This window comes from Gorilla gorilla, chromosome 12 (assembly GCF_029281585.2).
Source record: "Gorilla gorilla gorilla isolate KB3781 chromosome 12, NHGRI_mGorGor1-v2.1_pri, whole genome shotgun sequence".
NCBI classification, from domain to species: domain Eukaryota; kingdom Metazoa; phylum Chordata; class Mammalia; order Primates; family Hominidae; genus Gorilla; species Gorilla gorilla.
This window is the reverse complement of record NC_073236.2, coordinates 138,306,403-138,329,374: the sequence shown is the minus strand read 5'-3', so window position 1 is coordinate 138,329,374 and position 22,972 is coordinate 138,306,403. Positions and strand designations below refer to the sequence as shown.

General features: G+C 50.6%; 1 protein-coding gene across 3 annotated transcripts in view; it reads right to left on the bottom strand.

Annotated features, from left to right (window-relative positions):
• The window catches only part of PXDN (peroxidasin), a 113,921-nt gene that overhangs the window by 9,606 nt on the left and 81,343 nt on the right, over positions 1-22,972 (bottom strand). For all 3 annotated transcript variants that reach the window (XM_031006761.3, XM_031006764.3, XM_055378696.2), the window contains 8 exons: positions 21,985-22,143; positions 20,453-20,565; positions 19,262-19,418; positions 12,883-12,991; positions 12,115-12,272; positions 6,653-8,156; positions 3,094-3,228; positions 1,849-2,057 (listed from right to left, as the gene is read on the bottom strand). In XM_031006761.3, the coding sequence (XP_030862621.3) occupies positions 1,849-2,057; positions 3,094-3,228; positions 6,653-8,156; positions 12,115-12,272; positions 12,883-12,991; positions 19,262-19,418; positions 20,453-20,565; positions 21,985-22,143 (2,544 nt within the window). The remainder of the gene's footprint in view (positions 1-1,848; positions 2,058-3,093; positions 3,229-6,652; positions 8,157-12,114; positions 12,273-12,882; positions 12,992-19,261; positions 19,419-20,452; positions 20,566-21,984; positions 22,144-22,972) is intronic.

Here is a 22,972-nt window from a genome sequence, read left to right as displayed (position 1 = left end):
TTTTTCTGCTGTATTTAGATATGGCTTTTGGGGTAAAATAAAAACAGGTAAAGCTTATCAAGTATTCTCTAAGCTGTGTCAGCTTAAGGCCATGCCTGCTATTTTAAGAGGGAAAAGTGTCCGGAAGAAACAATGTCAGCAATTGCTTCAGCAGCTAAGCCTCTCCCACAGTGCCCTGAGAGGAGGAGGGGCTTGTAACATGAGGGGAACAAAGACTGGCTTTATAGATGAAGTCTTTCAAAGGACTTTGGATTTTCTTAGCAAAAGAACAGAAAGCCTGGCTGTACTTCTTAATAAGCAGCTAACAGGGGCCTGGTAAAGTTATCAGAAAATGGGTTTTTGTATCATTGGCTTTTCCTAATCATTTTCAAGAGAACAATTTTCTACAAACAGAACAAATTTTCTACCATGCTTGTAGAAAAGCATTTTGAATTGGATAAACCAGTGAGGATATAAAACAAAAACAAAAACAAAACAAAACAATAAAACAAAAAACAGATATAAGTTTCCAACAGATGTAATAACAAGCATGTAAATAATTTGGAAAATTGGGTACCTAGCAAGCATAATTTTATTTTTTATGTGAATTCTCCTATCATATATACTTCCATGCATGTGTGTGTAGGTGGTGGGGGGTGCAGATGAGGAGGCAGATGCAGGATTAGATCACACACACCCCACACACACCGCACAGGTACACACACTCCACACACACACCCCACACACACACCCCACAGTCGCACACAGACACACAGGCACGCACTCTCTTAGAAGAAGCTGCTAAAACACAGCTCTATTATCAGTGCAGATTTCAACGCTTACTAAATTAAATAAGATCTTGGCCAGAACTATTACTTCAGGAAAAATGAGGTGGTGGTGAATATGTGTACAGTGTCTGTACTTTGTGTGTCTCTTCTTAAACTACCAAGTGTCCACAGACACCACAAGTTGCACAGATTGCCGGGTGAGGCCGGGATCTGGCCCCACCTCCCGGTCACGCTCACCGCAAGTCCCCAGATCCCCCCATTGTGGTGGGCCCTGCTTCTCTCACCACAAGAGTGAGTGCTCCACAACTTGGGTTCTAAACATCCCCAGTTTGGTATTTTATGGGGATCTGATCATAGTTTGAATAAAGCCAAAATTATGTTCAAATTAGTAATGGAAATGGAGGTTAACCAAGACTGGGAGTTAGGAATGCGAAGCAGGAACTCAGCCAGGAGAACCATCGCCTCACACAGCAGGCCACTGACGCCTCTGCAGGGAAGACGGACCTGGCACTCCAGGGCACGAGTGCCGGGGCTGTGGGATTGATATCAGGGCGTCCCTCAGCTACAGGGCCCCCCGCGCCAATCATGAGACCACCTCCTAGCTGCAGGGCTCCTCACGAGATATTTGATAACATCTATCTTCAGTCACTTATGTTACAGATATTTATAACATTCAGATTAATTTTTAAGAAAACCTGATATATTTGATATGCTTCTTCCATATTTTGATTTTCGTCTTTTATCTGGCTACACAAGTACTGGAAGCTAGACATACATTAGGCTTTAAGGAAAAATTAGGGGCACACCTTGCTGAAGTCTGGGTTTCTGTTTCTCTTAGTGTTTTAGTTATTCTCAATGTTCTCCCACAGCACTGCCAATTCCTCAGAATCACCAACTTTGTTTATATTTTTGGCTCCGCAGTCCATCTCAGCATGGATACAGCACCATTTAAATCTAAAGCTGAATATTTTGTTTTCAGTTTTCAAGATTAGGATGACATCTGCAGGTAATTAAGCACCTGCCAAGCAGTCACCAAAACCAGGGATGAAAAAGGAACAGACATGGTGCCCCTGGCACGCACCTTCACAGCAGTCCTGCCACACCCGGAGGTCCACCCTGGGGATCTCGTCACAGCTGCCGTAGCCGTGAGGGAACTCCGCCACCCTGAACACGTCGCTCTGCACCCGGGTGATGTTGTCCGCGTTGTCGCATAGGATCCTGGCCAGCGACGTCTGCTTGATCTGAGTCAGCTGGGCCGGGGAGAACACCCCAGGGTTCTCATACCACAACCTGGATCCCCCAAAATGAAAGCAGGATCAGAGAAGGGCAGGAGACTCACAGGTCACTAGGAGCTGAGTTAAAATCTCCCCTGCTTAGTTCACAGCAATACAGAAACCACTACGTTTGATTAGGTGTCACTTAAAAATGGACTCACACACTGCTCACATCCCCTACCCCATAACAAAACCAAAGGCAGACAATCTGGTGTAAAAATGACAGTGTTGGCCAGGTGCAGTGGCTCACGCCTGTAATCCCAGCACTTTGGGAGGCCGAGGTGGGCGGATCACGAGGCCAGGAGATCGAGACCATCCTGGCTAACACAGTGAAACCCCATCTCTACTAAAACTACAAAAAATTAGCCGGGCGTGGTGGTGGGCACCTGTAGTCCCAGCTACTCGGGAGGATGAGGCAGGAGAATGGCGTGAACCCGGGAGGCAGAGCTTGCAGTGAGTCGAGATCGCGCCACTGCACTCCAGCCTGGGTGACAGAGCAAGACTCTGTCTCAAAAAAAAAAAAAAAAAAAAAAGAACGACAGTGTTAGCTCTTCTGACTAGCAACAAAGACGATGGGCAACTTTAAAAAAACAAAACAAAACTGGCATGGCAGTTATTTCAGGTCTGCTGAAATAGTTTGTAATAGGTAGGGTCTGCCTTTCCACTACATTAAAGTAAAGTAATAACAGTAGACTAGAGATAAAACAAAGATCTTGCCCGAAGCCCAAACTCCTCTAAAGTCCCACAGTGGTTTAGCTGTATGGACTGTCCAACAGGTTTACAGGAACAGAAATATTCCTATAAATGAAGGGGTGGGAAAAGCATCATTGAACCTGGTGTGGTTGAGTTTTGAGGCTGCAAGGACATGTAAGCCCAAGGCGGTGCACAGAAGACACCAGGGCCTCAGTGCCTTCCTCATTCTCAACCGGGGACACACAGAAGACACTAGGGCTTCGTGCCTCCCTCATTCTCAACCAGGACAGCTCTTCTCCTCTGGAGTCCCTAAGAAGGTGGCTTAGGAGCGTGCTCCCCTTTCTGGTGCATGTGCTCACCTGTCCCCATCTCGCAGGCGCTTGAACTGTGTGCTGAGAAGACACATCAGGGTGGGGCCCAGCCGGCTGCCAGGTACCAGGTCCTCCACCACAAGTGCCGGAAACAGGTCGATGTTGAGTGTCGAGCCATACAACCTAAAAAATAAAGAGAAAACTGAAATTTACCTAACAAAGCTGCACGTGGTAAAAAATACAGCAAATATAAAAACAGTTCTTTCTTTCTATCACTATTTTACATTATTTAGAATTTTACTTAACAAAGAAAATATTTACTTCTTTGCTGCATCTCTCCACAATGCTTTAAAGGATTTTCCCTACTTTCTATTATATATGTGAGACACACACACACACAAACACATTTATTATAACAAATTTAGAAAAGCCAAGAAAACATAAGGAAGAAAATTTAAGCCACACCTTTTCCGACTATTCAGGGATAACCACACTTAACATCATAATGTATACCCTTCCAATCTTTTTAAAATAAACATATGAACAATAAACTATATATAGCTAAATGTATATAGTTTATTGTTCATGTTTATTTTTAAAAGTATATACATTTTTAAAGAATAACATTTGATTCTACTATATATTGAAAATACGTTTGCCATAAAGAAAATATCTGCTAAGCAAAGATAAGGCAAAAAACTTAGGTTTATGTGGTCAAGAACAAACATTTTCATCGACTTCTTCCAATTCCTTAGAAATATAGGCTTATAAGCAACATGTCACAACTTCTACTACAAATCAGCTAATCTCATCTTAGAACTCGACTACGCAGCAGATGATGCCTGTTTCAACTGCTATTCAAAGCTCTACTCGATTTTTAACATATATATATTCTATAATTCTCACTGCCCTTTTCTACAAAACTCAAATCAGTGACCACCAACTGACCCCTAGGATCAAGACAGATTTTGTTGCTTACTGAACAGGATGCACACAGGGCTGTGTCCTCACTGGCCATTAGTCTTACCGTAGAATAAACACAATTTTATGTAAACTAGCATTTAGTCTTTCAAAGACAAATTGTCCCTTTTTCTTCTAAGTTCAATGACATTCACGTTGAACTTCTAGCTCTAAGATGTCCCCTGGGAGTGAAACTTGGTCGGGAGGACCCTGGCAGCATCTGGTCTGTGGCTGAGGACAGCACACTAGGGCCACCAGAAGCGTCCACACCTTTTCCCAGAGGACTCCCCTCCTGCTCTGGGTGGCTCCTGCTCTGGGTGCCTGCTCTCTTCTGTCCCCCACCGCTGGGAGGGACCCACCGCCACAGGGGCTGGAATAGTCACATTCCTTAGGCTCACCAGAGTCTAAAGCCTCCACCTGAATCCAAGGAGCTTCCTCCAGGGAAGAGATCTCGCAGTTCCGGAATGTCCCACGGCTGGGGATGGGCAGCAGAGGCGGGACCAGGCCAACGCCATGCCATCCACTCACCGTGCGGCCGTGAAACACAAAGTAGATGAGAACTACACAATCTCTACAGTCTGCTGAAGGCAACCCCTCCGCCCTGTGAAGTCCTCCTGGCCCCATGGTCTCCGATGGTCATGCAACTTTTCTTATGTTTATGTTTCATTTCCCCTTAGTCAGCAATGGGCTGAGACAGGAAAACATAAATAAAGAGACGAGGGGCTCAGTGCGTGGGTAACATCCTTAACTTCTTTACCAGGGGCCTAGCATGCAACACAGCTGCGGTCCCCCCAGCGCTGGGCTCCACATCTAGCTCTTTTGAAATGTTTTGGAAGAAGTTTGGCAAAAGAGAGAATCATCTGGGAGAGTAATCTGTGTCAGTTTGGACAAGAACAAAGGAGGATATTTAAGCACATAAAAAACACAGACAGTTCACATCAGTCCTAATTCAGCAAAACCATGATAAAAAAATTACACTGGATTAACGGAGTGCGCACACACTTCCAAACGCCAGTAATTTAAGAGCATTATTTAAATGAATACTGGAACATATTAAATTTAATAGGACATCATGTTCATTTAGTCATAACTTACAATAAATTACAAGTAAAAAATCACTTTCCCCTAGAAGGCACAGGTCAGATCCTAACAGGGTATGTCCTAACTTCAGCGTTAAGTAACTTAGGAGTCAACTGCAGAGTCCATCAAATACAGGAAGACAGTCTTAAGAAGAAAGGGTTTTTCTTCTTTTTAAAACAATGTTTTTGAATGGGAATAACATGTCCTAATACACAGTGACCTGTGAATCTGATTCATAATCCAAGGACTGAGAAGAATCACAATGGGAAAACACTGATGAGCAATTATTTTATTTTTATTTATTATTATTTTATTGAGATGGGGTCTCTGTCACTCAGGCTGGAGTGCAGTAGCGCGATCTCGGCTCACTGCAACATCTGCCACCCGGGTTCAAGCAATTCTCCTGCTCAGCCTCCCGAGTAGCTGGGAATACAGGCGCCTGCCACCACGCCCAGCTAATTTTTGTAGTTTTTAGTAGAGGTGGAGTTTCACCATCTTGGCCAGGCTGGTCTTGAACTCCTGACCTCGTGATCCACTCACCTCAGCCTCCCAAAGTGCTGGGATTATAGGCATGAGCCACCGCGCCTGGCTGCAATTATTTCTATTTCCTTAAAATACAAAAAGCAAATAAACTGGTAGAAATAACATGAAAAAAAAGGTAGTGAGTAAAAGATGTGAATATCTAGCAAAAAGGAGAGCCGCTGAATGTCTCCACTTTGGGGAATTCTGAGTTAATGAGAACCCCACTGTGGCACCAAGTCCTGGGAAGGGGACTGGCTATGGACCAGGCAGCCCTGATCCTACCCCAGTCCTAGGCCTGGGTAGTGCTGTGGTCACTGCTTTGCCTGTAAAACTTTGCCATTTTTTCCACCCCACGTGGTCCAAGGTCTCCTAATCTACCTGGCCAGCTTTCCTTGTCTCAGGGGTGACAGCGTCCCATTTTGCCTTTGTGGCAGGACAAGGAGAACCGCACCCACAGGTGATCAAGGCTGTGGCTCAGAAGCGGCGCCATCTGTGGCAGTCCTGGGCAGGTGGCCCCACAGGCCTGGGTCTGGGCAACACAGTGAGTATGGAAGATGCTACAGGCCAAGACTTAGGGGCTGGTGGCCCCAAGGGCCCGGATCTGCAGACACCAAGCCCTGCCTCTCTCTCTGCCCCTGATACAACAGCAGGAACCCGAAGCTGCCCAACAGCCAGTGTCAGTTTTGGTGTCTTCTGGTGTGAACAGTGTATTTTTCTCTGCAGTCAACCCCTCTGCCAGAAAAGTATAGCTCATCTCTAAGCTGAAAATGTGCCACAGCTCAGCAAAGCTCCTCTCTTGGAACAAAACAGGCTGGTGGAAGGGCCCTCCACTGTCCATTCACCCCTGGCTCTGCCCCCTCCCCAAAACCACGCAGCCACAGGAGGCTGCAGGTTCCCATCTTGACCTTCATGGACTTGACCTTCATCTCACCTCTGCACGACACGAACAAAACTCACACACAGAGACAAATAACACACACACCACAGTTCAGGTGTTCCAGGTGCCTAGGTACACGAGCCATCCCACACAGCCTCTTCAGCTCACCTTTTCAGTTTCTCCCGGATCTCAGGGTTTTTAATCTCATTTTTCAGGTCCTCGAACGTGTGTGCCGCCGATAGATTGCAGTAGACCCTGTAGTCGTGGTAGGGTGGGATCCCGTGGTCCCGGCCCCGCTGGATGTTGATGGCCGCCAGGTCCAGAGCCACCGTGTGTGCCATGGAGAACAGCCGCTCCGTGAGCTCCGTGTTCAGCAGCTGCGAGGGCACACGCATTTTCCCCGCCACCCCGAACAGCCCCCTGAGAAGCGGATCGATGCCGCCCTCATTCACAATCCGGAAGGGAGAGAAGAAAGCTTTGTGAAGGGGGAGGTGATCTTGTGCAATGGGCTGGAAGTTCTCGTCCAGCCGGTAAAGCAGTGGGTTGACGAGCGTGTGGCCAAACCTGAAGGCCGCGGTGGCGAAGGCGTTGAAGATGCCAGCATTGATGCCGGGGTCGTAGCCGCGGTACTCTCCCAGCGTCCTCATGCCCACCTCCCCCAGGATCTTCGGGAGCCAGTGCTGGTAGGTGATGTGCTGGATCTCCGCGCCCACGATCTTCCTGGTCTCATAGTAGATGGTGTCGCCGTCCCAGTGCGGGTTCAGCTTGAGCAGCTCCGTGGCAATGCGGTTGTGCTCGCGGAACCACAGCGTGTGCATGCTGGTCAGGCCCAGCTGCTCGTTGGCGCGGTGGTCCCCGGCCAGGAAGCAGGGGATGGGGCTCTCGTTCTCGTCCCGCATGCACTCCGTGGGCGGCCCGGTGGCGAAGGGGAGCAGCGGCTTCCCAGACCGCTGCACGATGCCCTGCCGCAGCAGGCCGCGGTGGCTGGCCAGGTCGCGGATGCTGCGGGCCTCATGCTCCGTGCTCCCGTACACGTTGGACGCGTCGATGTAGGAGGTGAGCTGGTTGATCTGCTCCCGCGGGTACACGGAGTTCATGAGCAGCGAAGTCATGCCGCTGCCGCACACGGGGCTGGAGCGCACGAAGAACATGCAGCGGGCCCCGCTCCTGGCCCGGGAGTCATTGGGGGGGATCATGACAGAGAAGCAGGGGGGGTCGTTGCTGCACACGGAGCTGCAGTGCTGTCCGTCGGAGAAGCGTGCCTGGCTCAGGGCCACCACCGTGGAGTCGAGGTCGTGGTCCAGGAACTGGCCCCACTGCATCAGCATGTGGGTGAACTGCTCGTCGGGTGTGACGGTCTCCGTCCCGATCAGGGTGGTGGACACCAGGCGCGGCATGGGAAGGGCGTGCCCGTTGTACAGTCGGTGGGGGTTGATGCCCCGAGGGGTGTTGAAGCCATTCTCGTACACGGATTTCAGCAGGCGCTCGAAGGCGGTCAGCGAGGCGCCCCACATGGGGTGCTGCAGGTTGTTGCAGGTGCCGTCGTGCGTCCGGTACTTCTGGTGGAAGCACATGTCCGAGCAGTTGTTCACGCGCCGGTGGGCGGTACAGCCCGACAGGTTTGCGATGAGGTTCAGGTACTGTGGAGACACCAGGTCGTTGTAGTGGTAACCTGGGACGTGGAGAAAAGCAAGACGGCACTCAATTCCCCTGGAGGATGTGTGAGGGCCCGGTACCCCTTGGCACCTCTGCCGCTGACATGGGGCTATCTACCCCCAGCTCATGAAACCTGTTGTGCGCCATGCAACGAGCGCTTGCTGCTGGAAACCTGCTCACCTCCCGTTTGGTAAAACTGCTCCTCCCCTCCTCCAGCCCCAAACACAGGTATTCTCTCCACAGCCCCAGTTTCTGGGCCCTGTCTCCCCTCCCCACTTAGCAGTCTCATGGTTTCAACCAGCAGCTCTCCTCTGGGAGACCCCTAACCGATGGAGCCCGACCCACGTTGACCAGTCCAGGCTTACACTGTTCCAACCTCACTTTAAACGCCCCGTGTAAGAGACAGTCACCACACCTCCACACGAGTGCACACCATCGGTCTCCACAGGCCGCCGAGCAGGGCATTTCCTGACACCTGTCACTGCACATCTCGGTCCACTGAGGCTTCATGCTCTTCCCTCAATGTCCAAAAGATTGCCACTTCCTTTCATGCTGCCTCCAAAATGTTCCTAGCCCCCGCGCCCTCCTCTCCATTCCTCTGGCAGAATCCTGGGACTGATTTCCATGGCACTGGCCTTCACTTCCAGAAGGGCCTCCTGCCTGGTGGAGGTCATCCACACGCCCTCCCCACAGCAAGCACGTGCTCCCATGAGCCTCGCACAGGCTCTGACTAGGTCACCTTCTTGCTCAGAGACCTTCCGTCTTTGCCCACTAGCTACAGAAGAAATTCCAAACATGGTAGCCTAGGCCATCACTCCACAGATGAAAGAGATCTTCCTAAGTTCAGATCCTAGTCTTCGCCTTCAAGACACCTGCTCCAAGCCACAGCTACTCCACGTCCTGGGGTCAGACACACTCAGATCTCTGTGTTCGCCAAAGTGCTTCCTCCACATATTCATACATCCCAGGCCTTCACCTTCCTCAACACTCCTCCTTTCCAGGCACATGTCATGCCTGCTGAAAAGCTACACACACGCACACACAAGCACGCTTAAATGTTTTCCACTCACACATGCACACACTCACATGCAAACATGCTTACAGAGCCACACTCACACTTTCACGTGTGCACACACTCACAGAGTTCCAAGCCATCACTGCCTCTTTTTTCTAAAGTTTCTCCAGCCCATTTCTGCTTGTCAAGATCACAGGTATCATTATGGACACCTTTAAAGAAAACAAGAGACAGCCCCTTTTCTGTGGGGGAGCGGTGTCCATAACACCCACATAAGAATGCAAAGAATTGGAAGTGAGGCATTTTCCAGGAGAATAAGTCAGAAACACACACCCTGGTGTGTTGGGTGGGAAAGGTCTGTGCAGGGAACATGAACCCCAGGCTCCCCTCAGCTGACCCTGGTTCTGTTCTGTCTGACTTTTCCCAGAGGCTGAAACAGTGAGCTGAAACATCTGGCCCTATTTTCACAGCTACTCTTAGGAAGTCCTACAGAATTATCAATCTTGAACATCCATAGAGCCAAGAAAGCAGAGTGCCAGGAGGAAAAGCACTTCCTCCCAAATGCCTGGCTGGGCTGTGGGGCTGGTCTCCGGGCTTTCCTCCAGAATGTTCACTTTTTCCGTGGCATTGGCCATTGGTTCAGAGGCAGACCAGACCCGCCAACCAGAGCAGGTGGCACCGACCCTGGCCCCAGTTTCCCAGGACTGGTTTGCCCACATCTGTCCTCACCCCATGCAGAGTGGTCACCCAGCCTGATGCTTGAAAATGCATCAAACCATGTTGCTTCTCTGCGGGAAACCCTAAGGTTCCCATTTCATACAGAGCCAACGACATATCCTTATATTCGCTCCCAGGCCCTTTCTGGTGGAGCACAAATCTCCTTGACTTTATCAGCCCTTCCCCACCCCCTTTCCAGCCACAGTGACCACCTGCTGTTCCACTATGCCCCGACGTGCCCCACCTCCAAGATTCTGCATGTGTGGTCCCCTCAGATGCTCCAGGGAGGCCCCCTCGCCCTTGTGGGGTCCCTGCTCATGTGTCACCTTCGCCCATGGGGAACAGCACCCCATCCCAGCCAGGGCACCACCCACCTCCCGCCTGCTGTTTCTCTCTGGGTCATTCGCTGGGGCTTGTTATGTGCAGGGGCCTCTCTCTGGTTTTCCATCTGCATTTCTCTGGAAGGTCTGATCTTTGAGGGCTGAGGTTTTTATTTCTTCCGTTTGTGGCTGTAGGCCCTGGCCCAGGACAATGACTGGCATAGAGGGTGTGCCCTGACAGGCAGGTGGAACGAATAAGTGAAGAAATGAGTGCCTGCATGTGCACCTAACTGCTGCTTGGGTAAACAGCAAATGTATAAAATGATTTCACATTGTTGGGGTGATTTTACTCTTTCCTTTCTGTCTTTCCCTGAGTCTAAATCTTTCTATAATTGGCATGTAATGACACACAATGGACATGCAATTCCTCACAAGGAACAACTTCCAACAGCCTGGCTTTGAGGAGACATTTCCAGATGGCTTTATTTCTGTGGTGGCGGCAGAACCCACTTGCTGGGCTGCCACAGTAATGTTTAAAGATCTGATCCTGTAACTAAATGAAGAAAGGTAGGGAGTAGCAAGAAATTACACTTAGTAACTCCCTCTTCATTCTCTGGAGAAGAGAACATGGCCTTTCTACCAGGAGACTGGCACCAGGGACTTGGGAAGGGGCTGGGACCCATGCCTGGTACCTCTCATCCTAGTCTCCCCCTGCACCTGACAAGCAGAAAGTGCCCAATAAATGCTTGTTGAAATAACAAAATGGGCTCTGATGCTTCTCCCCAAGAATGTGCCTGGGAGGTGAGGCTGGAGTTTCATCCATCGAGAAAAGCAGAAACGTCCAGAGGTCTCCAACTCCAACATTTCCTGCCCTGCCCCCGCCCCCGCCCCCGCCCCCAACCACGAGAGGCCAGGAGAGGATCAGGAAGCAGGAGCTGCGGAACACACAGCTTCACATTGGCTGGTGCCCGGGCTTCAGCACCAACAGGGCTCCAAAACCTAACAGGACGGGGCTGGCTCAGAGCAACACTCTACTCCGAAGACAGGCATATATCACCCTACAGGTCTCAATTCCACGTCTCTTTCACTTAACCATTGAAGAACATTTTTTGCTCTAATCGTAAAAGTTATGCTCACTGAAGACAATTTGGAAAACTGAAAAATTATAAAGCAGTTCTTTCATCCCACAGGGACAGCTACTGTTAACATTCTCCTCCGTGCTCTGTGTGTGTGTGTGTGTGTGTGTGTGTGTGTGTGTGTGTACAGAACCATGAGTAACCAGCTGCTGCTGAAAATGATGTTTTTACATGAGAAAGTCAGGGTCCTCTATGGGTTCATCAATAGTACTACTACCAGCAAGGACAATCATGACATGTAAGGGCATCTGTTATTTACTGGGCAACGGCAAAGTGCCAGAGCAGAGTGAGTGGGGGACATACCTCCCCCAACAGCATCTCCACACCAGCCCGAGGTGATCTCATCAGCTAGTTTCACAGACCCGGGACTCTTCCAAAACAGCCCTCCTAATACGCATGGCACCGCATTCCCAGGACACAACGTCACTCAGGGAGCAAGCACACTGCCAAGTCCTCCCTTATGGCTCATTTGTTGCAGAGGGACTGGGCTTGCATAACCCACCCTGGCCAGGATGGCATAACCCACTCAGGGCAGGTGGACCTGCTGTAGCCTGACCAGCACTCCAAGAGACTTCACGTCCCCCAGAGATTCCTATTAAACCAAAGTGAGAGCGACAGGGCTGTAAGGCTCAAGAGGAATCACAGTTTAAGGAAGTAATTTCACAGTTCATAAGCACAGTGGGAAAGAAAATGCTGGAACTCTTCCCTAGGAATGTGACTTAACTGAGGCGTGTTCAACCCCGTTACTCAGGCCATGGAGGAGGAAGAAAAGGCTTTGGCACTGACTTGTTCCGTTGAGGTCGACCATCAAGCCATGCTGCACATGCTCCTGAATGAGCTGCAATGTCCGTTCAAAGATTTCTCCCGCCCGTGCCTGTTCAACTGTGTAAGGATCCCTTGGATACCGGAACAAGGCCAGCAAATCATTTGGAGAACGAGGACGGCTAACCAGAGTTTAGGGAGAAAAAGAGGAAGAATGAAACAAATTACTGAAGATAAAATTCATAGTACCCCAAAATATAATCATTGCTATTAATATTTCTACAGCTACTTTCTACAACATAATGTACTATACCTTCCTCATCCGAAGTGGGAGGCAACAAAACAAAAACAAAACAAACAGACAAAAACCGGAAGACACTAAAAACAAATAATTAATTAAGTCAATAGAGAAAATCACAGATATTGCATTTCACATAAGATGCAGAAAAACTGCTTTGGAATCAGCAACGTGAACAAATACACTAATGACTTTTAAACTATTTGTTTTTGCCAAATCATTTAGTCATAAGCCAAAGGAATGAGTTGAAATTTTCAAAGAATGTTTTGGTTGTGGATCATAGCCAAATTCTATTTGAAAAGCACACATCCTTCTGTTATTTCAACCCCCAGAAAACTCAGATGCCCATGTTGTTCATGATTTTTAAACATTTTGATCATCAGATAATCAAATCAAAATTCATATACTAGAACTGCATGCATTCTTTAATCACTCCCACCTTCACCCTAAAGCTCAGTGATTTGAGGGTCAGCGTGTTTACAGCCCCATGATACCTGTCAAACAAATGTGTTCGGGTTGAGTTTATAGCTCTGTCAACAGTCGCAATCGCTTCCACGATGGAGGTAGCTACAAACGGATCTCCATTTCGACTGACGTCAGGAACTAGAAAAATACAAAGTCGCGTATTACCAGGAAAAATACTGCACAATTACTCATAAAATGATGTCTAGACACTACATCATTAGCCACAAGGCATACTTTTCTCCAAATGTTATTTCTATTTTTCAAACCCAAACTCAAATTATTTTATCACAAATTCTACTAGAAGCTGTTTCAGACAGCATGAAAATTACAGACTTTAGCTTTTGAAATCATGTTATACCTAACAAGAAGACAGGAAGTAGTTATAATGTGAAGCATGGAAGATCTTACGCTACATGCAACAGCATGTGGGAGGTGTGGACTGAGGCCTCCCTGTGTGGCCAGCCCAGCAGACAAGATGTCTGTGGAGACAGCTCAGTGTCCAGCAGATCTCGTCCATTCCTCTCATCAAAGGCCACAGCCTCCCTGGACTCCGGGATCCTAACCCACTCCCCTCTTTAAAGATCTGCTGCCTCCATGATCCCATCTTCTCACCTGTGGACTTGTATCATTACACAGGGCAACTCCCTCCTCACACACACCACACACCACACACACACAATCACATTATACACACAGGTGCACACACACCACCTACACAGAACATTATACACAGACACACACACTATACATAGCACATTACATGCACGCCACACACAGATCCACACCTCACATGCACCACACACACAGCACATTATACACACGTCACATTATACACACAAACACATACCACACACACACATCACATTATATACACAGAAACACATATGCCACCTACACAGAACATTATATAGAGACACACCACGCCACACATAACACATCACACACACGCCACACACAGATACATACCACACACACACCACACATATAGTACATTATACACACACCAATCACATTATACACACACACCACACACATCACATTGTACACACAAACACACATACACCACACACACAAATCACATTGCACAAACACACCAGAGGTATGCACCACACACTGCACATTATACACAGACACACAGACACCACACACACACATCTGCCCCTCCTGACAGCAACCTGCCCCTCCTGACAGAAACCTGTCCCCTCCTGACAGGGACCTGCCCCTCCTTACTGGGATCTGCCCCTCCTGGCAGGAACCTGCCTTCTCCTGACAGGAACCTGCCCCCTCCTGACTGAAACCTGCCCCCACTCCTGACTGAAACATGCCCCCTTCAGACAGGGACCTACCCCCTCCTGACACATGCCACCTACACAGCACATTAAACACGGACACACACCACACATAGGACATGATGCGCACACCACACACACACAGACGATATATGCAGATACACACAAAAATCACACATCCATCACACTACACTCAGATACACATGACACACACATCACATTAGACACACATACACACCACACAAATACAACACACCCAGCACCTTATAAATAACACGCACATAGCCCATCAAACATATAGATACACACGACACTATACACACAGATACACACTACACATACCAACACCATAGCATACCACACATACTCATCACACTACATATAAACACACAGACACACCACACAACACACACACACACCCCAAACACCACACAAACACACAACATACACAAACACACCAAACCAAAGAAACACACACACACAGAATCACACACCTTATCTACCCCTAAAGTTACTGCCCTCTTTCTAGTTCCCTCTTATCATTCTTTTCTGCTTAATAGTAAGTCCCTAGTTGATATTTTACCAAATAATATAAACTAATTCCAACCAACTTTTATTTTTAGTGATGAAAACAGCTCTAACCATCTCACCCAATGACATGAACCCCAATAAATCCAAAGTTGATTTCATTTTTCTTCAACATACCCAATCTTTTGACAGACGCTGACACAGCCCAACACACCCTTACAAAAAAGCTTCTTTCACTCGGCTGCTGGGACACAGCCCTCTATAGGGACCTGCCCCCTCTTGACGGAGACCTGCCCTCTCCTGACAGAAAGCTGCCCCCTCGTGACTGAAACCTGCCACTTCCTGACAGGGACCTGTCCCCTCCTGCCTGAAACCTGTCACCTCCTGAATAAAACTGGTCCCCTCATGACAGGCACCTGCACACTCCTGACTGAAATCTGCCCCATCCCGACTGGGACCTGCCCCCCTGACAGAAACCTGTCCCCTCCTGACAGGGACCTGCCCCCTCAGTACTGGGATCTGTCCCCTCCTGACAGGGACCTGCCCCCTCAGTACTGGGATCTGTCCCCTCCTGACAGGAACCTGCCTTCTCCTGACTGAAACATGCCCCCTTTGGACAGGGACCGAAACCTGTACCCTCTTGACAGGGACTTGCCCCCTTCTGACTGAAACCTGCCCTCTCCGGACAGGGACCTACCCCCTCCTGACTGGAACCTGTCCCCTCCTGCCTCAGACCTGTCCCCTCCTGACTGGGTTCTACTCCCTCTGACTGAGAACTGCCCTCTCCTGACTAAAACCTACCCCCTGCTGACAGGGACTGACCTTGCCCCCCCTGACAGAAACCTGCCCCCACCTGACTGAAACCTGTCCGCTCCTGACAGGGACACGAACTCTTTAAACTGCAACTTACCCCTCCTGACTTGGGGGGGACCTGCCTCCTACTGACTGGAACCTGCCCCCCACCGGACTGAGATCTGCCTCCTCCTGACTGAAACCTGCCACCTCCTCCTGGGACCTGCCCCCTCCTGACTGAAACTTGCTCTCTCCTGACTGGAACCTGTCACCTTCAGACTGGGAACAGCCCCCTCCTGACTGAAACCAGCCCCCTCCTGACAGGGACCTGCCCCTCCTGACAGAAACCAGCCCCAACCTGACTGAAACCTGCCACCTCCTGACTGAGACCTGTCCTCTCCTGAAGGGGACCTGCCCTGTCCTAACTGAAACCTGCGGCCTCCTGTCAGGGACCTACCCTCTCCTGACAGGGACCTGCTGCCTCCCGACTGAAACCGGTCACCTCCTGACTAGGACGTCCCCCTCCTGACTGGGACCTGCCCTCTCGTGACAGACACCTTGCCCTCCTGCCTGAAACCTGGCTGCTGACTGAAAGCAGCTCCCTCCTAACAGGGACCTGCCCCCTACTGACAAGGAACTACCCTCTCTTGACAGCGACCTGCCCACTCCTGACAGGGACCAGCCCCTCCTGTGTGAAACCTTCCCCCTCCTGACAAGAACCTGCCCCCACCTGACAGGGACCTGCCCCCTCCTGACAAGAACGTGCCCCCTCCTGACTGAGACCTAGTCCCTTCCTGACAGGAACCTGCCCCCTCTTGCCCCCTCCTCACTGGGACTTGCCCCCTCACTGTGGTTTCCTTTCTCCTTGTCTCTTCCTCCTGAGCACTCCATTTCAGCTGTGGGCTCTCTCTCTCTCTCTCTCTCTCTCTCTCTCTCTCTCTCTCTCTCTCTCTGTTACAGTCTCTGCGTGCGTCCACTCTCAGTGTCTTTTTGCTCATTCTGCCTTGTCCGCCAGGCCTCTGATGCTGGAGCTCCAGCACAGTGACTGGGTGTTCTGGTCCTCCACAGCATCTCCCTGTGTGGTTCCACTTCACGCTGTTGTCTTCATATTCCCAACTTTACACCATCGTCCTGACCTCTCCCTGCAGCTCACTTCATGGCTCTAACCACCCACTCCAGGCTTTTCCCTTTTCCATGCTCAAACAGGACTCCTCCATCTCGTCTTCCCCAGGCCGGTTTCTCCCCAGCTGTCTCTGGGTCTCAATGGGTGACACTGGCAGAGCCCAGCAGTCCCCCCACAGTGCAAGCCAACTACTGCCAGGCCCCCTCAGATCTGCTACTGGCCGCGAGCCCAGGGACCAGCCCCGCAGACCCCAGCTGTGGGCCCGGGTGCAGGCACTCCTTCTCCCGCTTGACCCAGCACCCTCCACTATCCTCCCCGACACCTCGCCCTGGACCCTTCATCCACAGCCCAAGCCAAGTCTTAGGAAAGCAGACTGGCTCACGGTGCTCCTCTGCTGGGAACTTCCTCATGGCGTCCCGGTATGTCTGCAAGGACAGTCGAACTCAGCAGCCCAGTAAGCACCAGGACCCCCAGGACTGCCCCAGCCTGTGCTCCCCACCCCCCGGCATCGGGCTCATTCTGACCCCAGGACCCCCAGGACTGCCCCAGCCTGTGCTCCCCACCCCCCGGCATCGGGCTCATTCTGACCCCAGGACCCCACCCCTCTACTCTCCCAGACCAGGCTGCCCCTGCCACCCCCCATCTCCCCGTGGCTCCTTCTGCTCAGAATTCAATACGCAGACAAGTGCTGACCACCTCTGCTCCCCCCTCCGGCCCATGCCTTGCGCTGCGGTTCCTCACGGACTCCTCACTATCTGAGTGTGACTGCTCATCTCACTGCTTCTTACTCATCTCTCCACCAGGATCTAACTCCATGAAGCCGACTGCCTGGCACACCTGGCTCAGCACTGAGGACAGAGTCCAGCCCACGAAGGCATTTGCTGAACGAATGACCAAGTGGCGGCGACTATTGGTGATAACTGGGCCAACCCGAGGGCCCTTCTGAACCATCTTCTTACAACATGTGCTCACACCGGACTATGGATGGACATCTCCAGCCTGATTTATTTCACCGCTAACAAACATCACAGGCATGTGGATTAGGTGAGCTCACTGGCTATTTTGCATATTTGAGGTATGTATACATGGACAACTCAAATGGCTGAAAAGAATTTCAGCTAGGTAGAAACCTTACTTTTTGGTGTGTATCTCAGAGCCCAAATTTACTAATTTTTGGAATGCAATATTTTTATGCCAATAGGTAGATAAATGAGACATACAATTTTATATAATTTTATGACTAACATTTCATTCTTATTAATGGTTTAAGTTGAATTTGTTTTTCTATAAGCAATGATCACAGAAAAATAATCCAAAAGCATTTCTTTATCTACCTTTTTATAAAAGGAAAAGGAATCCAACCATAATATTAATGATGGTGTTTTTGGGGGATGGAATTACGGGTGGATGATTAAATTTCAGACGTAATTAATTCATGTTAAGGTAGCATTTTTCAAGCAAAAAACAAATATTAATTTAAAATAATCTACTGGTTTTTAAGTTTCATCAACTTAATTTTACACTTAATTTTACATCAACTTTACATTTCACACTCTACATATAATGGGAACATAAGGTCACTTAAGACTTTTCCTAAATAATTCTTAAAAGTCTTTGAGGAATTCCATTACGGTTCACATTTATGTCTGCCATGTTCATGGCACTGAGTGGGGGTCACTCTTCCTGTCTGTTAACAAGTCCCATGGAGAAGGCGGATCAGTCACAATGAGAGTGGAAAAGGCAAAAATAGAGTCACAGTGGAGGCCCGGGGGAAGGCCAGCGCCGGCAGGGAGTGGGGTGATGGCCAGAGGGTCCTTTACCCCGTGAAGGGGGGTTTGTGCGCGTTCTCAGAGTGTTGTTAACTCTAGGGGGACACAGCTGGAGTGGGGAACACACCACTGATGAGGCACAGGTTTGGGTCACACCGTAAAGACTCCATGCAAAGCTAAAGGGTGTGAGTGTCACCCTGGTGGCCACAGGAGACATGGAGAAGGGTCAGGGACACATCATGGGCATCATGGGGTCTGTAGGTTGAGAAACAGGGGCCAGAGTGACCCGGGCCTCTGTTACAAGAACCCGGACAAGATGCCAAGGGCCTTGGGGTGAGTGGGATGGAAGTGGTGGGGGACCAGGATGCAAACAGACAGATGCAGGCATGGAGTCAGGACAGCTCTAGGACCACCGACTGGATCTACGTAAGGCTGCCTACGAGCACCTAGAGGTTCCCACTGAAAGATGCTTCCAGAGCATTCCTGGCCAAAGCCCGAGGAGAGAGAAACCACAGCTAAGGAATCAGAATCTCTTCAAGCAACCACACTTGCCAAATTGTAACTGTAAATTACACCTGGTCATTTCTGGACAGATGTGGACGACCCCGGAGCAAAGCTCTGCCCAGTGGACGGGCTGCAGGGTAAGACATTGCCCAGTGGACAGGCTGCAGGACAAAGCTCTGCCCCGTGGATGGGCAGCAGGGCCTCCAGGTGCCTGAGTGGAAGGGAGGGGCTGGCGAGCAGCCCGGCCATGCATCAGGAGAGTGTCCCCACCTGGGAATCAAGGGTGCTTTGTCTTCTGAATAATCCTGAATAGCCTAAGTCAACTGGCCTGGGACCACACTAGGGACCTGCGGGCTTTCTTTGTGGATACCATGTGGGTAGATGTGGGCATGTGGCATCTTACCGTTCACACTGAGCACCATGCTCACCGAGGCCGACCCAATGGTGTTCCGGGCCGCACACTCATAGCGACCTGCGTCTGCAGGGCCAACGTCATTGATGGTCAAGAATCCTTCAGGGCTGATGTGAAATTTTCCACTTTCTGTCACCTGAACCCCATCCTAGAGCAAAACAGAATGAAAACAGTATTAGAAATAAGACTAAGAAGCAGAAGTTATCTGACCTAGGGTTGGGGGAGGGGAGCCGTTTGTTAGGATTTGCAAACGGAGAAGCTCCCAGGCTGCGCTCAGATCCATCCAGGCCTGGAAAGGGAAGGAGATGTGGTCAGTTCTCCCAATGCCAAGCTGGCGAGATAAACTCTTCCCACATTTCATTCTTTGGGAGAACAGAGCTTGACAGCTTGAGGCAAGGATGATTTTCCACAGTGAGGAGAAGAGGCACCAATGATGGCTCCCTTAGACACCCGCTATGGTGGGGGGCCCTACAAAGAGACCTAGGAATGTCTCAGAAAGAGAGGGCACTGGCGCCGAGGGCAAAGAAGGATTCAGAGGCAGACACAGAGGGACAGGTGACCTCCCAGCTGAGGCAGGAACAAGAGCAGATGCCTGGGGTGTGTGTGGCGAGGAAGAAAAGGACACAGAGATTCACAGGGCAGTGCAGGGATGCAGGTGGAGGACGGGACCATCTCCGCTGAGCATTCTCCTTCCACGGGGACCAGTGTGTCCGGCCCTGTGCTCCCGGGAGGGAATTCACAGAAACACGGGTCATGGTGTGTGAGTGCTACCCACATTTTCCTACTGAGCTTAATAAAAACAGCAAAAAAATGAAATAACGATGAAAACCCTTCCTTATTGATGATGAGACCATAGTTCTATAAGAGGGTTTTTCTTTGCTTTTGTTATTGAAAAGATCAAAAAAATGGAATGCTCCAAGTTTGTTTTGTTCTTATTAGTAAGGATGCCCTGAGTATTTTTACCTCAAGGCTTAAGATCTGAATGTTTTTCTTTCTGCTACAGAAAGTCTATAGAGGAAGTAGGCAGGCAGCAGCTGTCCAGCCCATCACACCCCACAGCAGAGGGGAGGCTGGGGTGTGGGCACTGGCCTGCCTACCTTGTTCCAGGTAGTGGGTGGTGTGGGTGCCAGCCCGTCTACCTTGTATCTGGGTGGTGGCTGGCTCGGGCACCAGCCCGCCTACCTTGTTCCAGGTGATAGCTGGCTCGGGCTCGCCCTGGGAGCTGCACGGGAGCTGCACATTGGCGCCCACCTCCACTGTTGTGTCGCTGGGAATGCTGGCAAACACTGGGGTGACTGGAAGGCAGATGTAGAGAATCCAGGAGAACAAGTCAATTACATCAAAAAACTTCAGAAGAACAAAATCCCCTGCCCTCCATCAGGCCAACCCAGGGATGCTGGGAGCTCGCAGTCAGTTTCAGAATGGGTCCTTTCTCTGCCTCCCAGCAGCCTCTGCACAGGGCAGGGGAGCCTGAAAGGTCCCAGGGAAGATCCGCCCGCCTCCCCACCTCTCAGGGCAAGGAGAGCAAAGCGTGACCAGTGTCTTCCCTGCTCAGAGACAGACAGCCGCAGGGTCCAGGATGGGCTGGCTGCCATGTCCTCCAGCCCCCAGTCCCTCACCGATGGTGGGGCAGTCTCAGGCATATGCTGTGCCGCAGGGCCCACAGAGGACAACAAGCTCTGGGGAGAGCCCGACTCTCAGAGAAGGAAACAGAGGGGAGCTTCTTCCTCTGAAAGAGCAGGAGCGTGGCTGAGTGCTGGGATCTGGGGAGCCGTTCAGGAATCCCACCCCCGCATTCTCTACACAGGCACCCAGAGTCCTGCTAGGTCAGGGACGCAAAGGGCAAACCCAAGAAACACAGAGCCAATCCGGCGGGCCGGTCATCAACAGCCTACTGATAACAGGCAGAGGGGAGCCCCTGCTAGAGGTCTGCACAGTCTCAGGACATCCCCAAAGGGACGCAAGGAAATCCAGCCCTATCCTCCCCGCACGACATCTCTGCCCCACTCCCCATGGTCCCCATGACAAGCTCAGGGTCTGCGGCAACCTGGATTACTCAGCTCTGGGGGCCACTCATGCTAACACTGGAGTTAGCACAGGGCGCCTGCAACACGGGGGCTGGGCCAGGGGCCTTCGCTCTTGCAGAGGCCACAGTCAGTGCTACGCTGACTCTATCAGGAGGGATATGAGATTGCGGGGATTCTTCTCATTGGAGAGAACAGGCAAAGGCGACCTCCAAAAAGAACAAGGCGAAGACCAGGGTCCAAGGATGAGCGGGCAGACGGGAAAGAAACTGGATTTGGCCTCATGATACATCATCTGGGGTCTGTGCCTTGGGAGCTGACTTGATTAGACTGTGTTACTTAAATAACCACCCCAGAAAGGGCAGTTAGAAACAACCCTTTTCTAAAATAATCTTAATTAACCAAGGGAAAAAACCTGATAGATTTTACTTTAACAAGTCACTCTTTTCCAAGTTCAAAACAACCATCACTGAAAAATAAGCAAATGTTTTCACCCGCTGAAGGGACAGAGATTGAATGAGCTACTATGCAGACACCCTGGGCGCACAAGCACAATGACGGTGCATAAAATGCAGAGAGAAGAGCCAACGCTTTATAACGAAGAGTAACACTAATGTCAGCTGCAGAATCTGTGTTTCCTGATAACCGATCTGAGAAAATCAATTCAGTCCACAACCTCCTGGCACCTACCTCTGGGCTGCACAGTCAGGTGGGCCACGACCTTCTGGGAGCCAATGATGTTCACAGCCTGGCATTCGTACTGGCCCTGGTCGTGGAGGGCAACTCCGGAGATTCTAAGTGTTCCCGATGACAGGACCAGGTGCCGCCGGTCCACGGAGAGCTGGCTCCCTGCAAGGGCATGGGTCCGTTACACTGGACACTCGGACGTATGGAGAACTCCTGCTCTCAGACTGACAGCGTGATCACAGAAGCTTGTCTCCACCTGGGTCGGGGCGCCGGATAATTTGGCCTGGCCCTGCATAAGCAAATCTTTGCCTCCCCAGCAGACACCATGGTGACACCTGAACGTCCCCGCACCCGTAACTCAGACAGAGGGGTTGACAGTGGCAGAGAACAGAGGGAAAAGCACTACACAGGGGGCCAGGAGGACATGGGGACTCGGGTAGTCAGAGGGGGGCGGATGGCCAGCTGGGAGAACCAGGGAGAGGATTGAGTGCTGGAGATGACGAAGAGTCAAGCGAGGCCCCAGCGCGTTCCTTTCCGGGATAAACCTCTCCTGTTCTTGCCCATAACTGCCTGAGAAAAGGGAAATCCAGGGCGTGTGATGCAGGCACAAGCCTCCTCCCCAAAGACTTTCAGGAGCCCTGGGTGGGGCCCCTCAGAGGGCTGAAGGGATGGGCTGGCCATTTGGTGCAAGCTGGAGTGGCCAGGATGTCTCGGGGTCACTGCTTGCATCCCAGGACAGGAACCAGGAGGTCTGCGTAGCTCCTTCTCCAGCAGTTTCAGCTCCTGCCCTCACCCCAACCCCCATCCAGGCTGTGCCTTTATGCAGTAACATGCCCAGCGACTTTCCCATTGAAGGAAGAGGGCTAGGACTGTAGGCAAAGAATGTGATGAAAGATCATGATGCCGAATGGGGAGGTAACAGTGAGGGCTCTGGGAAGCAAAGTCAGAGCAAAAGCTGTTCGTCTGTTTCAATATATTCCATGACTATTTC